Source organism: Macaca fascicularis, chromosome 1 (assembly GCF_037993035.2).
Source record: "Macaca fascicularis isolate 582-1 chromosome 1, T2T-MFA8v1.1".
Classification (NCBI taxonomy): Eukaryota; Metazoa; Chordata; class Mammalia; order Primates; family Cercopithecidae; genus Macaca; species Macaca fascicularis.
This window is the reverse complement of record NC_088375.1, coordinates 160,095,148-160,112,680: the sequence shown is the minus strand read 5'-3', so window position 1 is coordinate 160,112,680 and position 17,533 is coordinate 160,095,148. Positions and strand designations below refer to the sequence as shown.

Sequence of the window (17,533 nt, the reverse complement as noted above, 5' to 3'; positions counted from 1 at the left end):
GTTTAATCCATATTTACTGAGAAACAAGGCACAGGAGAAAATAGGAAACACAAGGTTAGATGAGGTGGTAAATGACAAAAACAAGTCTGCCATAAGAAGACTCTGAGAAATGCATTCAGCAGAGCTGAAAAGCAAATGTGGGGTTTCTAAGGCATGAGCAAAAAGGAGAACCAGAAGGCCACCATGGTGGATAGGGAGGGGAGACAGGGCAGAGTGGCACAAGATGAAGTTCCAGAACTAGATAGAGTCCAGGTCATGAGGGCTTTATCAGACAGGGTGTTAGGTTATTGATCTACATGTGTTGGTCAGCCATTGAGGGATTGTAATCAGGGAGGTGACATGATCTGATTAGCATTTTAAAACTTTCACCGTTGTTACTGTTTTTCCCTTCCTTTCCTTTCCTTTCCCTTCCCTTCCCTTCCCTTCCCTTCCCTTCCCTTCCCTTCCCTTCCCTTCCCTTCCCTTCCCTTCCCTTCCCTTCCCTTCCCTTCCCTTCCCTCCCCTCCCCTCCCCTCCCCTCCCCTCCCCTCCCCTCCCCCTCCCCCTCCCCTTCCCCCTCCCCCTCCCCCTCCCCCTCCCCTCCCCCTCCCCCTCCCCTCCCCCTTCCCTTCCCTTCCCTTCATGAATGATTTAGTCCAAAGTCATTAGACAGGGCTGAGTAAGGTGGACTTCCCCAATGGATATGGAGCAGAATGTCAGAATCCAAGTAAGGCGTGGAGAATGTCTATGTGGTGGATGGGAGTGATGGGTGGCACTGCCTGGCATAGGGTGTCAGAACAAAAGTGGGAGAAGGAAAGAGTTTCCACAGGAGGTTGGGGCTGCCCAGCCAAGGTGGTAGTGCTTAAGTATGGTAAAGAAGGTAGCCACATGGGAAAGCACCCTGGCATAGGAGATCAGAATCCAAGCCGAGGAAGAAGGGTATCTATGAGAAGGGTGGAGAGAACAGTGGCTCAAGTAAGGCCAGAGCCCAAGCATGGTAAGCAGGACATCCTACAGAGTAGTGCCACTGTGCTTCCATGCAGGCTAAGAAGGACATGGGCACAGGAAAGTGCCTGGTGGAAGGAAGTTGGAGCATAAGGGTAGTGAAGAAGGTGTATGTGTGGGCAGGCTGCCCAGTGCAAGCAAGGGACTGGAGCCTGAGCAGGGTAAGGAAGGCATGGCATAGGGACATAGTACAGTGCTGAGTGCTGGATCCCCAGGTAAGTGAGGAGCGGACCCACTTGGGGCAGGCAGGTGGGGAATAGGCGTGTGGGTGTCAGAACACATGAGAGTGAGGAAGCCTTCCGCATGGGTGTGGGATATTGGAGCCCTTGTGGGTAAAGGAGGATATCTGTGTATGTGTTGGAGTGGGGAAAGGGTGCAACAGCAATGGGAGATTTGTACATTCAGGGACAATGATCAAATAAGTAAATATATTTAGGATAATGGGAGTTGGGTTTCTCACTGTCAGAGAATGGTGTTGTAAATATGGAGAGAATGAAAACTAGAATCCACTCGGCTTGTTAGTTTGGAATTGGAGATGTTGCTGGAAACTTATGCTTTGACAGAGTGAAGTCTAAATGTGTTTACACACCTATATATTCTCATACATATGCTCTAGCTGTGCTTGCTAAATGAGAGGGCCTGGGAGGAGCGGCACTTCATCCGCAGGAACACACCTGGTACCTTGATCCTCATTTCCAAATACTATTATTTACCAAAAGGAAACAAGGCACTTGAAGAAATGACAGGCTTTAAGGCTCAGACAAGTACAAAACAAGAAAATAAGCCTGAAACATCTTGCACCAGAAAGTAGAGAGATACAAAGAAAGATGGTGATATATCAAAGGGATATAGCAAAGGCACCCCAGGTGGACAACTATGAGTTAATTTGACTATCAAAATAAATAATGACAGGACATCAATAAAATTATAACTGTAAGTTCATATAGATATAAATAAATGATAGAAGTAAATAAAATTTGTCTGAGATGCAGAATATTTATATCGTCTGAAAGTACTTCCTCACAAAATACTTATTAATTACAAAGAGAAAAAGAGTAATTTTATACTGTGGAAGCCTATCAGATATCACTCAATCAAGTAATCAAAATTAACAACACAATAATGAGACAAATCAAAATGTGATGGGACACAACGAAAGAAACAACGTCACTTCTGTGATACTTCCCTCCGAAGATGCATAATTTCAATCTAATCATTAGGAAACCTCTGATAAAACCAAATTGAAAGACATTCTGCAAAATTACTGGTTTGTCATCCTCAAAAATGTCATGGTTATGAAATTCAAGTAGAGACTGAGACCATTTCAGACGGAAAGAAAATAAAGAAACATGACAACTCAATGCTGCATGTGATTCTGAATTAGATTCTTTTGCTGTAAAAAGCATTATTGAGATAATTGGCAAAACTTGAATGGCGTCTGAGGGTAGATGGAAGAATCAAATGATTGTATTGTGGTTATGTAGGAGAATGTCTTTATTGTAGAAATACACTAAAGTATTTGGGAGATGATGGGCATTAGATTGGCAACTTACTCTCGAGTGGTTCAGAAAAATAAACACTGTATACTTGTGGCAACTTTTCTTTATGTTTAAGAGTTTTTAAATGAAAAGGTTTTTTAAAGAAAGTTCATATATTCACTTCAGACATTTGATTCCAAAGTCTTTGCACATGCCCCTACCTTGCTCTATCCCTGGATGACCCCACCCCTTGTGAACCAGGGTTGTTCTTCATTTTCTCTGCGTAAGGAGAGTGTCTTTAGAGCATGTCCCTTCTTCTCCTGTGTTGAAGTTTACCTGTACATGTCTATGGGGTTTTTTCTTGTTTTGAGGCAGGGTCTCACTCTGTCACCCAGGCTAGAGAACAGTGGCATGATCACAGCTCACTGCAACCTCTACCTCCTGGCCTCAAGAGATCTTACTGCCTTGGCTTCCCAACGTGCTGGGATTACAAGCATGAACCACTGTGCCCAGCCATTATGTGTCTACATTTCTATTTACCCCAGAGGGTAGGGTCTATGTCCATCACACTCATGTCTGCATTCCTAATACAGAGCACAGCTCCTGGCATTGTGCTTGATAAAAAGTCACGGAAAAAGGGAGAGAGATAAGGATATAGACATCACTTTGAGAATCACTTCTAGAGCCAACAGGTTTAAGTTGGAAAAGATTTAATAATTGCCTGGCCTAGGTTTGAATTACAACTGAGTTATCTTGGATAAGACATAGACTCTCTGAGCCTTGGTTTCCTCATATATAAAATGGGTTGTTAGGTGGGGCAAATTTTGTAAGTTTTGTAAAGCATCGAGTAGAGTCCCTGGCACTTAGCAGGTATGAAACAATTTTGTTTTCCTACTCTCCTTAAAAATAAAAATAAAAATCATCAAATAAAACTAGAAGATCAGAATTCTAGGTTATATTCTCTATTTCACTACAGCCTTACTATATGAACTGGAATAGGTTACTTCAATTCTCAAGACCTCAGTTTCCTTCCTGGTAAAATGGCAGGTGAGAAAATGAGGAATTAAGGAGTAGGCCTTATGACTGTCATGCTACCAAGAACCTAAGAACTCAAAACGTTTTTTTTTTTTTTTCTTTCTGAATGATAGTATAGAAGCGGAGGGCTATGAAAGATTTTGCTATAGAGGATGTTCCTCAGTTTTAGCAGTCAAGGCGTGCAAAGCGTGCCTCCTAATGGTTTGTACTGCTGACTCATTTATACCTGCTTAAATTAGTAGGTAAATTGATAGGTGGTAGTGTTGTTAGGTTACTGTTGAGCCTTTTAATAATTTATGAGCCATCTAGGAATTAATACACACTTTAAGTTCTCACTGCATTTTTCCTTATTCATAATTCTTTGCCTAATTGCTTTTTCCTTTAAAAATGGGGGAAGCTGAGACCTTGGATATTTGCCTAATGGCTCAAGCAGAACCATGACCTGGTTGCCAAGTCTTTCAGTTCTTTTATAGCCTGGGGACATTTGCCATTGAAAGAAAACTGATGGGTTTGATATTCCTGAAAGAGATATTTTGCACTGACCTCTGGCCCCATTAAATGCTTTTGCCCTTGCCCATTCACTGTAATGGGAGCAATAAATTTGTTTCAATTTAGGACATTGTCAAGTAGGAAATATTGACAAAAACAAAATAATGTTTGAAAACAGCCAGGATGAAATCATGAATAAATAAACATGTTGAACTTAACTGATAAATTAGCAAATGGTCATTCATAAGAGTCTGACTGGACCATTTCAAAGTTAGGCCAAATAAATTCCTGTCTCTAATAGAAATATCATCTTACTCTTTAGGCCAGAGGAAAGGTGGACTGCATAGAAAGACACTGCAAAGCATAGAAAGGCATTTACCTCGTCTGACAGATCTGTTTTAAATAGATCTATTTGTTTTCAGCTAAATGCCAAAAGGATGAGCCAGATGACTCTAGTAGCCTTTTCTATGGCAAGACATTTATTATCCTTGTGTAAACACCTTTATTAGGCATCTCAGCAAGCTGGTTCTCCACCTTTTCTTTGTATTAGTTCCTTAGATTGGGGCAAAGAACTGAAATTATGTTCAGGTATTATTGTATGTGTTTCCTTTTGAGTATAAGAGATAACTTCTGACTTGGAGATATTCCTCATGAAGAAGGGGAGAAATGTGCATATGGCCATTGATCCTGATGCTAATATTATCACATAGGTAACACTGTTATGACACATGGCAATAAACCACGAAACATGTTTGCAAACTTGTGAGGCCTTAAGTGGTGTTGCCTTATTAAAAATCCAAATGGCTAAATCTTCCGGGGTACAGGTAGCCTGAGGGCATTATTGGCTGCATAAAAACTAATTGGACCAATTTGAATGGAAGAAAATTTTGCCTGAAGTCTTTAATCACACTAATAACCTAATGGTTTTCTGTTCAACATAGCCCAGGCTGTGTTTAGGAAGATGAATCCATGCATGCAGCTTAGAAAATTTTACGAAAGATCAGAGGGTTGAGAGGAATAATAAATCTCTCATTTAGAAAGTTTAGTGCATGTGTATCTCATGTTTTCGCATCATAGCAAGGTAACAGCAAGCAATTTTTGAATAAAGGAAAGTATCATTTTTTAAAGATCAAGCAAACATGAGAAAGCTGATTCAGATTTTGCTATGATTATAAGGAATGTTTCTCTAAGAAGAATTTGGTGTTCATCTTCATATGCACATAATCCAAAACTCTGTAACTTATTATCAGCTCTGTAATTCAATGAGCTCTCCAAATGGTAACTGAACAATAGTTTGACATGTGCTATTATTAAATGGAGTGTGTTTTAGTAGAAAGAGTATGGAATGAAAGTCTGAAAAACTTCTGTTCAAGTTAGGTTTTTGCCTCTGGCTAGCATTGTGAGTTTCTGCAAGTCATTCAAACTTTCTGAGCCTGACTGTGCATCCCCAAAACGCAGGTGAAATTAATTCCTTCCCAGACACCCCACAGGGGTTTTGTAAAAATGTTACAAGCTAGTCGATAGAAAAGTGTATGCAAGCTATAAAGCCTTCTACAAGTATAAAAAATTATTATTATATCATAGTCAAACTTAATGTTCTAGGTCTCTTTATTTTTATTTAATTGTTTTAATTTCACTCTTACTTTCAAGCCATGTAAAATAGTATACATCTGTTATAATTCATCAAATCAAAGTTCCCAAGTTTGCAAAAGCCACACTCAGAAGAACGTGATATTAAAAAATGATTCCTTTTGGACTGCATATCCATCTGAAGTCTTCTTTGGAATGCAATTCAGTCAGAAGCAATTGTGGCACTAGCAAATATTCTGAGAATTCATGAAATCCCACAGCCAAAACCATGATTCATTGCTCCAATACCAAAAACATTTGGCAGGCTATAGTTTGGAAGCCACAACACTGTCTATTTTCAAGGCTCTAAATGGGGCCATTTGGATTCATTGTAACACTGCCTGGTCCCACCACACTAAAGAGATGGCACCAGAATTCCCCCGTCTCTTCAGACATTATTTTTTGTATTTCTTCTTGGGACTTGCTTAACAATATATCTCTTTGGATTAAATTGCATAGAGTTTTAGGAGTATCTCCTCTATCCTGTAAGCATTGCAACATGAATATTCTACAAATTTCTTTTATATAAGAATTCTTGTTAAGCAACTCTGGATTTCCTAGTGCCAGCCTTACACAACCTGTCATTCAAATCCTTAACGATGGGTTTATGTGAAAGTGGTTTCTCTACAGTTTCCTTTGCTTCATTTTAAATGCCAATGTAGTTCCTCCTTTGAAATGGAGCACTAAATGCAATGGTTCCTTCAGGCATATAGCATGTTTCAGTTACCATTTCAAATGAAATGTATATAGACAAAAGCTACTAACAGCACGCTGAGTAGCAGTGGTAACGTATAGCCAGATGCACTGTGGCATGTATGTACAAATCAGGCATTCAGCCCTGGCCAAATGTTGGACATGTCAGATAAGGAAGATAAAAGTCTCCTGCCTAAATGGGGACTGTGTAATCTCACTCTGCCTTTCCAACATGCCAAAGCTAGCTTCTCAAAGTCTACATGATTCACGAATGCCTTCTAAAGAATCACGTGTGACCAGGCGCTGTGGCTCACACCTGTAATCCCAGCACTTTCGGAGGTCGAGGTGGGTGGATCAACAGGAGTTCGACACCAGCCTGACCAACATGATGAAACCCCATCTCTACTAAAAATACAAAAAATTAGCCGGGCATGGTGGCACATTCCTGTAATCCCAACTACTTTTCTGCTGACGCACAAGAATTGTTTGAGTCTGGGAGGCGGAGATTGCAATGAGCCGAGATTGCACCACTGCAATCCAGCCTGGATGACCAAGAGAGACTCCATCTCAAATCAAACAAACAAAAAAAGAATCACAGAATGTAAGAAATGGAGGAATCTGGAACGTCACTCGTCACATCTTGTGACCTCCAGGTAGGTGCCTGGATCCCTCTACAGCACCTGGATCCCTCTACAGATAGGTGCCTGGATCCCTCTACAGCCAAGAGGTGCTTCAGTCCTTAGCTTACAGACTTCTAGGGATGGAGCAGTATCCCCTACTAGAACAATTCAATCTATTTTTGGACAGTTCTAATCTTAGGAAGTGCTGTGTTTTGTTTTAATTGTTGTCTATGTCTAAGGCTCAACTTAACTCTGTGGGAATGTCATCTATATGAAATGCCTTCACCATTTGAAGACTGTGTCAATTGTGGATATTCAGTCAGTCACAATTCAGTCTAACCACTTGTCATCTGGCACCGATCTCCCCTTCTTACTTACAAAGCAGTCAGGAGTAATTCTGTCCAACACTCTGCTAGAATCCAGTTGTATGTTCTAGCCTATTGATTTCCCCTTTATATTTATCTTCACCAAAAATATAATAAAGTAAATCTAGAATGATTTTCTTTTCTTAATGTATCCATGGTAGCTCCTAGGAATCAGTATTTTTCCAAGAGTGCGGAAAACTTCTGTTTAAATCATTCCTTTCTGAAGCTTTGCCTATAATGTACATTAACTCACTAGCCTAGTTTGTAGGCTCTGTCTTACTCCTGCTTTGGGGAGTTGAGGCTATATTTGGATATATTATTTTCTAGCACTTTTCCTATTATTCTTCACTCTTCTGCCATTAGTTTTAAATGCCCTGGTTCCTGTCTTTACCCAGGGTGCATTAATTCATTCACAGACAATATGACCATTTGCAAACAGGCTAGTTTGTTCTGACAAGCTATGGCCTAAATGGCATGCACACTCCAAAATACAGTTTACATATTGTGGATTTGAGTGTGAACTGGTCTAATTGGCAGATGTTCACTAGGACATCTATACCCCTAAAGCATGAATTAATTAGTAAAAATATTTTTTTAAAAATTTGGTTCTATTCTTCATTTTAATAAATTATTCATATCCTAATGTACCTTTATAAAAACAGTGACTGATGATAATGTTTATATTTATGTATACATCATGGAGCTAATTTGAATTAGCACTAAAATAATACATACTAATATAACATGGTAGTATGCAAAAACTAACCTAAAGACTGTTACTCTCTTTTTATAAAATAAAGTTTTATTTTACATGCACAAAATTACCCATATAGTAACTAGTAATTCATATATATGGCCATCTGTGATATAGATCATCATTTTAGCATAAGGAAGACTACCTAGTTCACCAGCAATGTTGAAATACTTGCAAAATTGAGTGCTTTCCTTACCTGTCATTAGTTCGCATTTACTTTTGTTGAATTCTTGAGGCAGCTGCATCGCTGTAAGTTCCTTATTTTCACTGACCACAACTTCAGCAAATAGAGGTCCTGATGTATCTTCTAAACCCGGGCATCTGTGAAACACTTGCTGAAGTCTGGGATGCGCATGGGTTGAAACAGCTAGTTCCATTGATCAGGGTCTGGGTTCTTCTGTTTTGTTTGACCTGGCCATGGGTAGCTTCCATCTGTCTGTCATCCTAGAACAGCATCTGGAGCCAGACTATGTGGTATCTATCTCTTGGGCAAAAAGGTTAAGTCCCCTGACATGGATTGCATTTAGCAACTGAACAAACAGAGCAGCTTGGATATGAGCTTTTATTTAGAGGAAACCAGATAGCCATTTTGGTGATAAAATATTGATTTCCTATTATCTTGTGTTGCCAAGACTACTGTGTATAGCACATTTCTTAAAAGGAGATAGAGTTTTAAAGAAGTTAGGTCTTATTAATAAGGGAAATTACATTTTGAAAAATGTCTTGAGTGATATTCTATTGCCATGTTTAATGTTGATTGAGAACACATCATGTCCCATTTAAGTCAATACTTTGTCTTTTTTTTTAAGCATTGCTTTCTTCTAAAAAAACAGCGTGTCGCCGGGCGTGGTGGCTCAAGCCTGTAATCCCAGCACTTTGGGAGGCCGAGACGGGCGGATCACGAGGTCAGGAGATCGAGACCATCCTGGCTAACACAGTGAAACCCCGTCTCTACTAAAAAATACAAAAAACTAGCCAGGCGAGGCGGCGGGCGCCTGTAGTCCCAGCTACTCGGGAGGCTGTGGCAGGAGAACGGCGTAAACCCGGGAGGCGGAGCTTACAGTGAGCTGAGATCCGGCCACTGCACTCCAGCCTGGGCGACAGAGCGAGACTCCCTCTCAAAAAAAAAAAAAAAAAAAAAAAAAGCGTGTCTACTCTATAGCTTAAGGAAGTGAGGCCAAAGACGCAGTCATTTTTAAGGCAGGTAGAAAAAATTAATCAGTGTGAACTGATGTTAGCTTTCAGGAAAATCTGATGTCTTTAAATGAACATTTTGTAATAATCTAATTTTATTTAATTTAACATACTTTTATTTTAAGTATTTGCAAAGTATTGGCTAACCCCTGTGGGAAATCCAAAGATGTCAGACATAATCTCTGACCTCCAGGAACTATCTGTCTAAGAAGGTTCACTAGCATACAAATACAGATAATTCTACACTAAGGCAGACTCTGATGAGTACTGTGTAGAATTATCAGGTTCTAGAGGGATATGGAAGAGGAAGAGGTTAATTCTGACTGGGAGTTTTCAAGAGGGCCTCAAGGAAGATGCCAACTTTGAGTTGGACCTTGAAGAATAATAAAAGTAGGTAACATTTATTGAGTGCTTACTAAATTTCAGCAATGTTCAAAGTGCTTTAAACTTATTAACTCTTTTAAGTCTCATGATTAACTTTATAAGCTAAGTCTTGCTATAATTCCCATTTTATAGTTGCATCACTGAGGCATAGAATGGTTAAATAACTTGCCAAGATAGTAAGTGATGGTGTCAGGATTCAAATTCAAGGGGTCTGGCACTACAATGCTCATTCTTAACCATAGTACTATACTGCTTCCTGTCAGGGATAAATAAGCATATTCAAGCAGTTGAGAGCAGCTCAGCCACAGTCATAGAGAAGAGAAAACTGAGGAATGTTTGAAAAATTCAGTTTATTAGTCTGGCTTGAACTTGGGCAAAAAATGTGTTGAGGAATTGTAGAATACAAGACACAGAGACACATGTAGGGCTATAGAGAACTTGGTATATCGGCTTGGGGAATTGCAGGGGAATGCTGTGGTAAGGTTTTTATTATAATAGGACCCTTTAGGGGGAGTACTGAATGACTGGGGAGAGAATGTCATTTAAGGATCTATTAATTCTATTAAATGCTCCAAAAACTCTTTGTTAAGCTTCTCTTATGTACCAGGAACTGTTCTGAGTGTTGAGGATACAGCAGGGAACAAGAGAGACAAGTCCCCACCCTCATTGTGTGGAAAGAATATGGAGGGTATATAAGTAAACAGATAAATAAACAAGATAATTTTCTATAGTTCTGAAAGAAGGAAATAAAGTGATGTGATGTGATAGAGAGTGGCCATGGGCAGAGGAGTATTCACTCAGAGTGGTGGTCAGGATCTGTGACTGTCCCAGGCCTGAACTGAGGCCTAAATGGCAGAGGAGGCAGTGATAGATGAAGGCAGGGCAAGTGTTCAGCAAAAGGGGATTTGCATTTATTAAGAAGAGCATTACAAGAAGAGTTAACAAATGCAGAAGCTCTGAACTGGGAAAGAGCTTGGAGGGTTCAAGAGGCAGAAAGAATGCCAAAAAGAAGTATTTAGCAAAAGATGATGGAGAGGGGAATGGGTTGAAGTTTGAGAAATAGGCAGGACCAGGACCTTGTAGGTAGAACATTTGTATTTTATTCTAAATGAACTGGGAAGCCATTGAAAAGTTTTCAGTAGGTGAATGACGTAATCTGTTTTATATTTTGAAAAGATCACCCTCGATAATATATGAAGAATGGACAATATAGAGACAGAAGTGAAAGCAGGAAGATCAATTAGGTGGCAAACTGGAAAAGCCCAAAGAAGAAAAAGATTAGTCTAGGCCTTGAGGCTGGAGAGAGGTGGATAGATTATGATTATGTTTTGTAGGCTGAGCTAAAAAGCTTGAATTGAGGGAGAAACGTGAGAGAAAGACGCTATTACAAAGGATGACTCCAAGAATTTTGGCTCAAGGTAACTGAATGATGTAATACTAGTAACTGAAATGGAAAGAACTGGCTTGAGGGCTGGGAGAATTAAGAGTTCTTCTACACCATTCAGGACATAGGCATGGGTAAGGACTTCATGTCTAAAACACCAAATCAATGGCAACAAAAGCCAAAATTGACAAATGGGATCTAATTAAACTAAAGAGCTTCTGCACAGCAAAAGACACTACCATCAGAGTGAACAGGCAACCTACAGAATGGGAGAAAATTTTTGCAATCTACTCATCTGACAAAGGGCTAATATCCAGAACCTACAAAGAACTCAAACAAATTTACAAGAAAAAAACAAACAACCCCATCAAAAAGTGGGCAAAGCATATGAACAGACAGTTCTCAAAAGAAGACATTCATACAGCCAACAGACACATGAAAAAATGCTCATCATCACCAGCCATCAGAGAAATGCAAATCAAAACCACAATGAGATACCATCTCACACCAGTTAGAATGGCGATCATTAAAAAGTCAGGAAACAACAGGTGCTGGAGAGGATGTGGAGAAATAGGAACACTTTTACACTGTTGGTGGGACTGTAAACTAGTTCAACCATTGTGGAAAACAGTATGGCGATTCCTCAAGGATCTAGAACTAGAAATACCATATGACCCAGCCATAGCATTACTGGGGATATACCCAAAGGATTATAAATCATGCTGCTATAAAGACACATGCACACGTATGTTTATTGCAGCACTACTTGCAATAGCAAAGACTTGGAATCAACCCAAATGTCCATCAGTGACAGACTGGATTAAGAAAATGTGGCACATATACACCATGGAATACTATGCAGCCATAAAAAAGGATGAGCTCATGTCCTTTGTAGGGACATGGGTGCAGCTCGAAACCATCATTCTCAGCAAACTTTCGCAAGAACAGAAAACCAAATACCGCATGTTCTCACTCATAGGTGGAATTGAACAATGAGAACACTTGGACATGGGAAGGGGAACATCACACACTGGGGCCTATTATGGGGAGGGGAAAGGGGGGAGGGGGGAGGGATGGCACTGGGAGTTATAACTGATGTAAATGACGAGTTGATGGGTGCTGACAAGTTGATGGGTGCAGCACACCAACATGGCACATGTATACATATGTAACAAATCTGCACGTTGTGCACGTGTGCCCTAGAATTTAAAGTATAATTAAAAAAAAAAAAAGTTCTTCTACAGTCATGGTGAAGTTCTAGGGGGAACTAGAGTAGTTGCTTTGAGAATGACAAATGATGAATGGCTTCAAGAGAGATAATAGATATATAATTAACTGATGGATGTAGACTTTAGGATGAGGGTTTTGATAAATTCAGGTTTTGAGTCAAATGAACTGGAAAGAAAGTGACCCCATTTGCCAAATGGGCAAAAGAGCAGGAGGAGTTTGAGAAAGGAGAAGGGTCAGGAAGGTAGGAATCAGGAAGAGCTTCATATTTGATGGTAGATAAATACATCATCTTTGGAATCTAAAAGACTTGGATTTGAATCCTGGATGAACTATTAGCCAACCTGTGTGACAAGTTACTTAATTGTTCCAGTGTCAGTTTTGTTATCTATCAAATAAGGAAATGATATTATATGTAAAGTAATATATATAAACACAAAAGAATCATGTAATGAATATTATCACTATATATTATCATTATCATAAAAATAATATAATAATGCTTCTTGGGATGTGTTTTATTTATATTATTACTAAGATAATAATGTTCTTGTTCTAGTTCTTTTTAGTAAGGATTACAAGCACAAACTGGAAATTATTTATGTTCTTTTCCTATTTTACAGATAAATAAACTGAGGCTCAGAAAGGGTGGCATACCTGAGGTTATACTGCTAGAAATTGTAACCTATGCATAAGAGCCAGGATTCGCACTTAGATATGACTTAAACCAAATAATTCTGAACTCTTTCCCAACTAATCACTTTTAAGATAAAAGCTTCTTTGTATCACTTTGCCATTTCTCTACGATCTATATTGAGTGGAAAAATTCTGTGTTTATAAAAGTGTTATTATCAGATCACCACACTGTGAAACTATGTGTTTTATTAATTTTCCAGTGCTGGACAACATTCCTCTCAAGGTCTGTCTTTGGAGGAGATGAAAAGAAGTCTTCAATACTCACCCATTGACAAATATGGTAAGTAGACAGATTCGTTAGGTTTGTTAAGAAAACTACCCTTAGGAAGGTGGTATCTATTTAACGAAAAGGGAGAAAACATTGCATATTGTAATATCCAAAATGGCAGATGCTTTAAAAATGTAAAAGTATAAAATTTGATTTTATATGTCTTTTATGACTCATTTACCTTTAAGGTTAATAACGTGTGTGTGAGCATGTGTGGAGTGTGCATGAGTGTGTAAGTATATGTGTGATTATTTGTGAATGCCTGTTTGTGTTTGTGTACATAGAAAAAAGTACAACTCTTAAAAAAAAAAAAAAAACTCCTTCTTCTCATGATATTCCAAATACTTTGTCAACATTTTATTAAGTCCATTGCTTCTAAGCCCCACATTAAGTGTGTGTAGGCAGGGAGAGGAAAAACAAGAGATGAATTTTCACAATGACATAATGTGTTGGGAGAGCTCTTCCCCTTTAGCCAAGCACTCAAGGGTAAAGTGCAAATCCGGCCATTCCTTCAAACAGCTGGAGAGGCGGTGAGGACAGTTGATGGGATCCATTTTACACAGGGCTTCTTCAGAAAGAATTAATAAAGCTCTTGGAAATAATTAGCAAAGTTTTTTCAGGCCTCTGGAAGCCAGAGGGTGGACAATTGCCTTTATCATCAGCTGCCATATCAATGTGTTAGGGCTGGGATGTCCTTTTACCAACCTTTAAGCCTGAGAGGCACTATGTCTAATTGGAATTTTAGCACAATGGGCCCATTTATCCACTGCTACTTCCTTTGACTATATGGAGAACTGAAAAAGTGTCTGTCAGTTAAAGAGATCAGATTTATTATAAGAGTTGGGTTTGGGAAAGAATAAATTGGATGATGTGATCCTGGATAGGGGGCAAGAGACCCAGGAGACCTTCAGCTTTGGGATCCTCACCAATTCACCTCATCTGCAAAGACTCATTACCTAAGGTATTAGAAACCTTTTCAGAAACAAAGAAAAATATATGTTCTGAATGGATGCAGACAAACTACTTGGGCACATTAAAAAAAGGGAAACTTTGTGCTTCTGACTCCCAATACGTGTCTAGAATGCAGATGAGTGCTTTTTATCATCAGCTTTACAACATAATTGGCCAGTCCAGTAACAGATCGTTTTGAGGGGAAAATGCACTCCAAGTGTCACATCCTCACATTTTTTAATAGATATAATATTGTTTCTTCAAACCTTTACAGATGTAACTTCACAACCACAAAATATAGAGCATCCTTTGAAACATGTGCTTTGACCAGAAGTCTTTCCTTTAGTGGTGAGGTTTCAAGATGAAGCATTTCTTTAACTTAATTTGTTTCTTAAAGAAGAATCTCCCCAAGATGGAGAAGTAAGACAAATGTGGTGTAATAATGCAAAATTTGGGTTTTCCTATGCATATCTGTCTCAGGGATGGAAGAAAACATGAGAGTGTTTGGATGCAGTGAGAGTACCTATAAACATAAAAGAAGATACATTTGATATCTCCCATTAGGAGCATCACATCACACAGGAAAGAACCCTTTAATTGCCCTTTATTCTATTTCCAAACTGATTGCAATATAACAGCAATTTTATGGGCTGCTTCTCCCTCTGCTTTGCTGCCAAAGAGCAGAGCTCAAAAATGGAGATGAAATGAAACACATAGCTGTTTTCTCTATACCTGAGATCTTTTACCTTAAAGTAACAAAACATGCAGACTTGGTTCAGTCCTTTCCTAAAGCCTATGGTCAAATTTCAGTTGAGTTCCTCTTAAACCGACTGGGTCCACAATCCAACACATCTATTCTTACATTCTGGCAATAATGGCATCAACAATAAATGCTAGCCTCAATGCTTTACTGATTTTGCTGCTCATTCCTGATGGGAGCGCCCACCCACCCTTGTGGGATATATGTCCACAATCAAATTTCCACTGGAGTCCTATGGGGCAAGAGGCACTGGAATATCACAGGCCAGTAAAATTGCATGTGGTATGTTAGAAGGCTGATTATGGTCATAAAAGTATTACAGGTTTGTGAAAGCATCTATCTGTGCCTGAAATGAAGTCTCATTTTTAGCCTGGATATAGAAAATATTTTGCTGTAGGAGGTAGATTTTGTTTTAGTCTACACAGAATTTAGATTCGCTGATACATATCCCACTGCCCATCATCTCATTCTGCCCCATCATAACCTTCCTCACATCTGACCAGAGCCAGTTCCAAAAGAAGTGAGTGGGAGATACCAGTTGATAGGAGTTTCACTATCAGTGGCATTTTCTCTCAAGAGAGTTTATGTGCTACCTAAGATATTTTGACAGAGACCTTTCTTATGAAAATAAATATGTCTATCCAACTGCATATTGCTAGGGGTCTTAATGAAAATGTAGATGACTGGGTTGGTTATGAAAACTCAGCTATCAAAGGGAAGCAAAAGCAGCAATAGCTATTGACAAATTACTCACTTTCACAGAAGCAATGAATGGCTTTCTTGCTTCAGAGTGGAAAGAAAACTGCTTCCCTATACATAGCCCTGTGGTTCTCTTGGACAGTGGCCTGATCCTGAGCCACTAGGTTCATTCTCTGGACACATCCAAGGCTATTGCTTCAAAGGGCATCAAATGCCACTGGTATTTAGACCTGAGAATGTTATCTACCTTTAAAATTTGGTCTACCTGGGAGAAGAAAACAAACAAAGCCATCTGGTTTGAGAAACAAAGGCTCTTTCCTTTCCCTTTCTTTTCTTTTTCTTTTTTTTTTTTTTGAGACAGTCTTGCTCTGTCACCAGGCTGGAGTGCAGTGGCGCAATCTCGGCTCACTGCAACCTCTGCTTCCTGGGTTCAAGTGACTCTCCTGCCTCAGCCTCCCGAGTAGCTGAGACTACTGGCATGTGCCACCACAGCTGGCTATTTTTGGTATTTTAGTAGAGATGGGGTTTCACCATGTTGACCAGGATGGCCTCGATCTCCTGACCTCGTGATTCGCTTGCCTGGGCCTCCCAAAGTGCTCGATTTCAGGCATGAGCCACTGCGCCTGGCCTCTTTCCTTTTTCTTTACTGCTCTCTCTCCACCTTCCTTTCTATAGCCATTGTTTGTTTAGCATTCACTGGGTATCAGACAGTGCTAATTGTCTTAGGTGCATTGCCGACCTTATGAATAAGTGCTATTATTTCTCCCATTTACAGATGAAGACACTGAGGCATAGAAAGTTTAAGTTGACAAAAGTCACAGAGCCAGCAAGTAGTGGAATCCGTGCTTAAACCCAGATTTGCCTGACGTGAAGGCCTGTGCTTTTAGCCAGCCTGGCATGCCATCTGCCTGAGCTGTACCCTTCTTTACTCCAAACCCAAAATGCCACCTAGCCAGCTTGGGTCCGAATTAGACATTCATCATTCATATTTGCCTGGTCTCAGCTCTCTGTTTTCATTGTAAATGTTGCTTCTGCTTTGCAGCCACTCACCAGCAACCATTGTCCAGATTCTCTGTTCACATGATCTGGAAGACCTGCCTGGTTCAGGCTGGTAATAAAAAATTGGGGGATGTACTGAAAGACTAGTAAGTAACAACTGAACTTCTTTTCTCATGCAGGCTATGTATCCGATCCCATGAGCCCTATGCATTTTCATTTTTGCCGAAATAGTAGCAGCTTTGAGGACAGCAGCTGACAGCATTCGGCATATACCTAAGGAGAGTTTTTTTCCCGAACTGACAGCAACGATTCCAACCACGGCAAGCTGGCTTCCAACTATAACATTTTATTCTCAAAGGTCTCCTTATATTGGAATGGTATTTACTGGTCCTATTTAATTCCCCACTATTAGCAGGCTTTGGATTTGTGCCTAAGGAATAATACGCAAAAGAACCAAGACAGAATGTATATGAAGAATTGTTTTTAATTTTGTAAATTAAAAAAAAAATTAGATCATTACTTGGAGATGGAGCCTAAGTCTGTGGTGGACAGATAATAATTATGTTTTCCAGGACTGAATTATGTAGACTTGTGTTTGACAGCTCTGGGTTTGATTTCTTAGAACATTGTTCATTTTCTTTTCTCATTATGTTACTTCTAGTGCTCACCTCTGTGATTAAAGATTCTTTGGTGAAATAGAAAATTGATTTAGGAGTGTATTTTACTTCAACAAGACATCCACTGAGTATATTTTTTTCCAGCCATATTGGTAAAAACAGTAACAAGTTTTAGGTCAAGAAGGCTGCAAATTGAAGGATAATCATGTATTTTGGTTTTGGCAAGAGAAATAAGGTTAGCAAAGGAATCTTGGACATCCTCTAAATCAAGGTTTCTCAACCTTGGCACTGTTGATATTTGTTGAGA

At 39.5% G+C, this 17,533-nt stretch overlaps 1 protein-coding gene across 9 annotated transcripts in view; it reads left to right on the top strand.

The window, feature by feature from the left end:
- The window catches only part of TNNI3K (TNNI3 interacting kinase), a 301,864-nt gene extending 284,552 nt beyond the window's left edge, over positions 1-17,312 (top strand). For 8 of the 9 annotated variants that reach the window (XR_006691546.3, XM_074003752.1, XM_074003744.1 and 5 more), the window contains 2 exons: positions 13,133-13,212; positions 16,789-17,312. Coding sequence is in view for 7 of the 9 variants with exons in the window: in XM_074003752.1 (XP_073859853.1) it covers positions 13,133-13,212; positions 16,789-16,865 (157 nt within the window). In the remaining 2 variants the exon portion in view is untranslated. The remainder of the gene's footprint in view (positions 1-13,132; positions 13,213-16,788) is intronic. The other variant, XR_001484720.3, reaches the window with a different exon arrangement.
- The last annotated feature ends 221 nt before the right edge of the window (positions 17,313-17,533 follow it).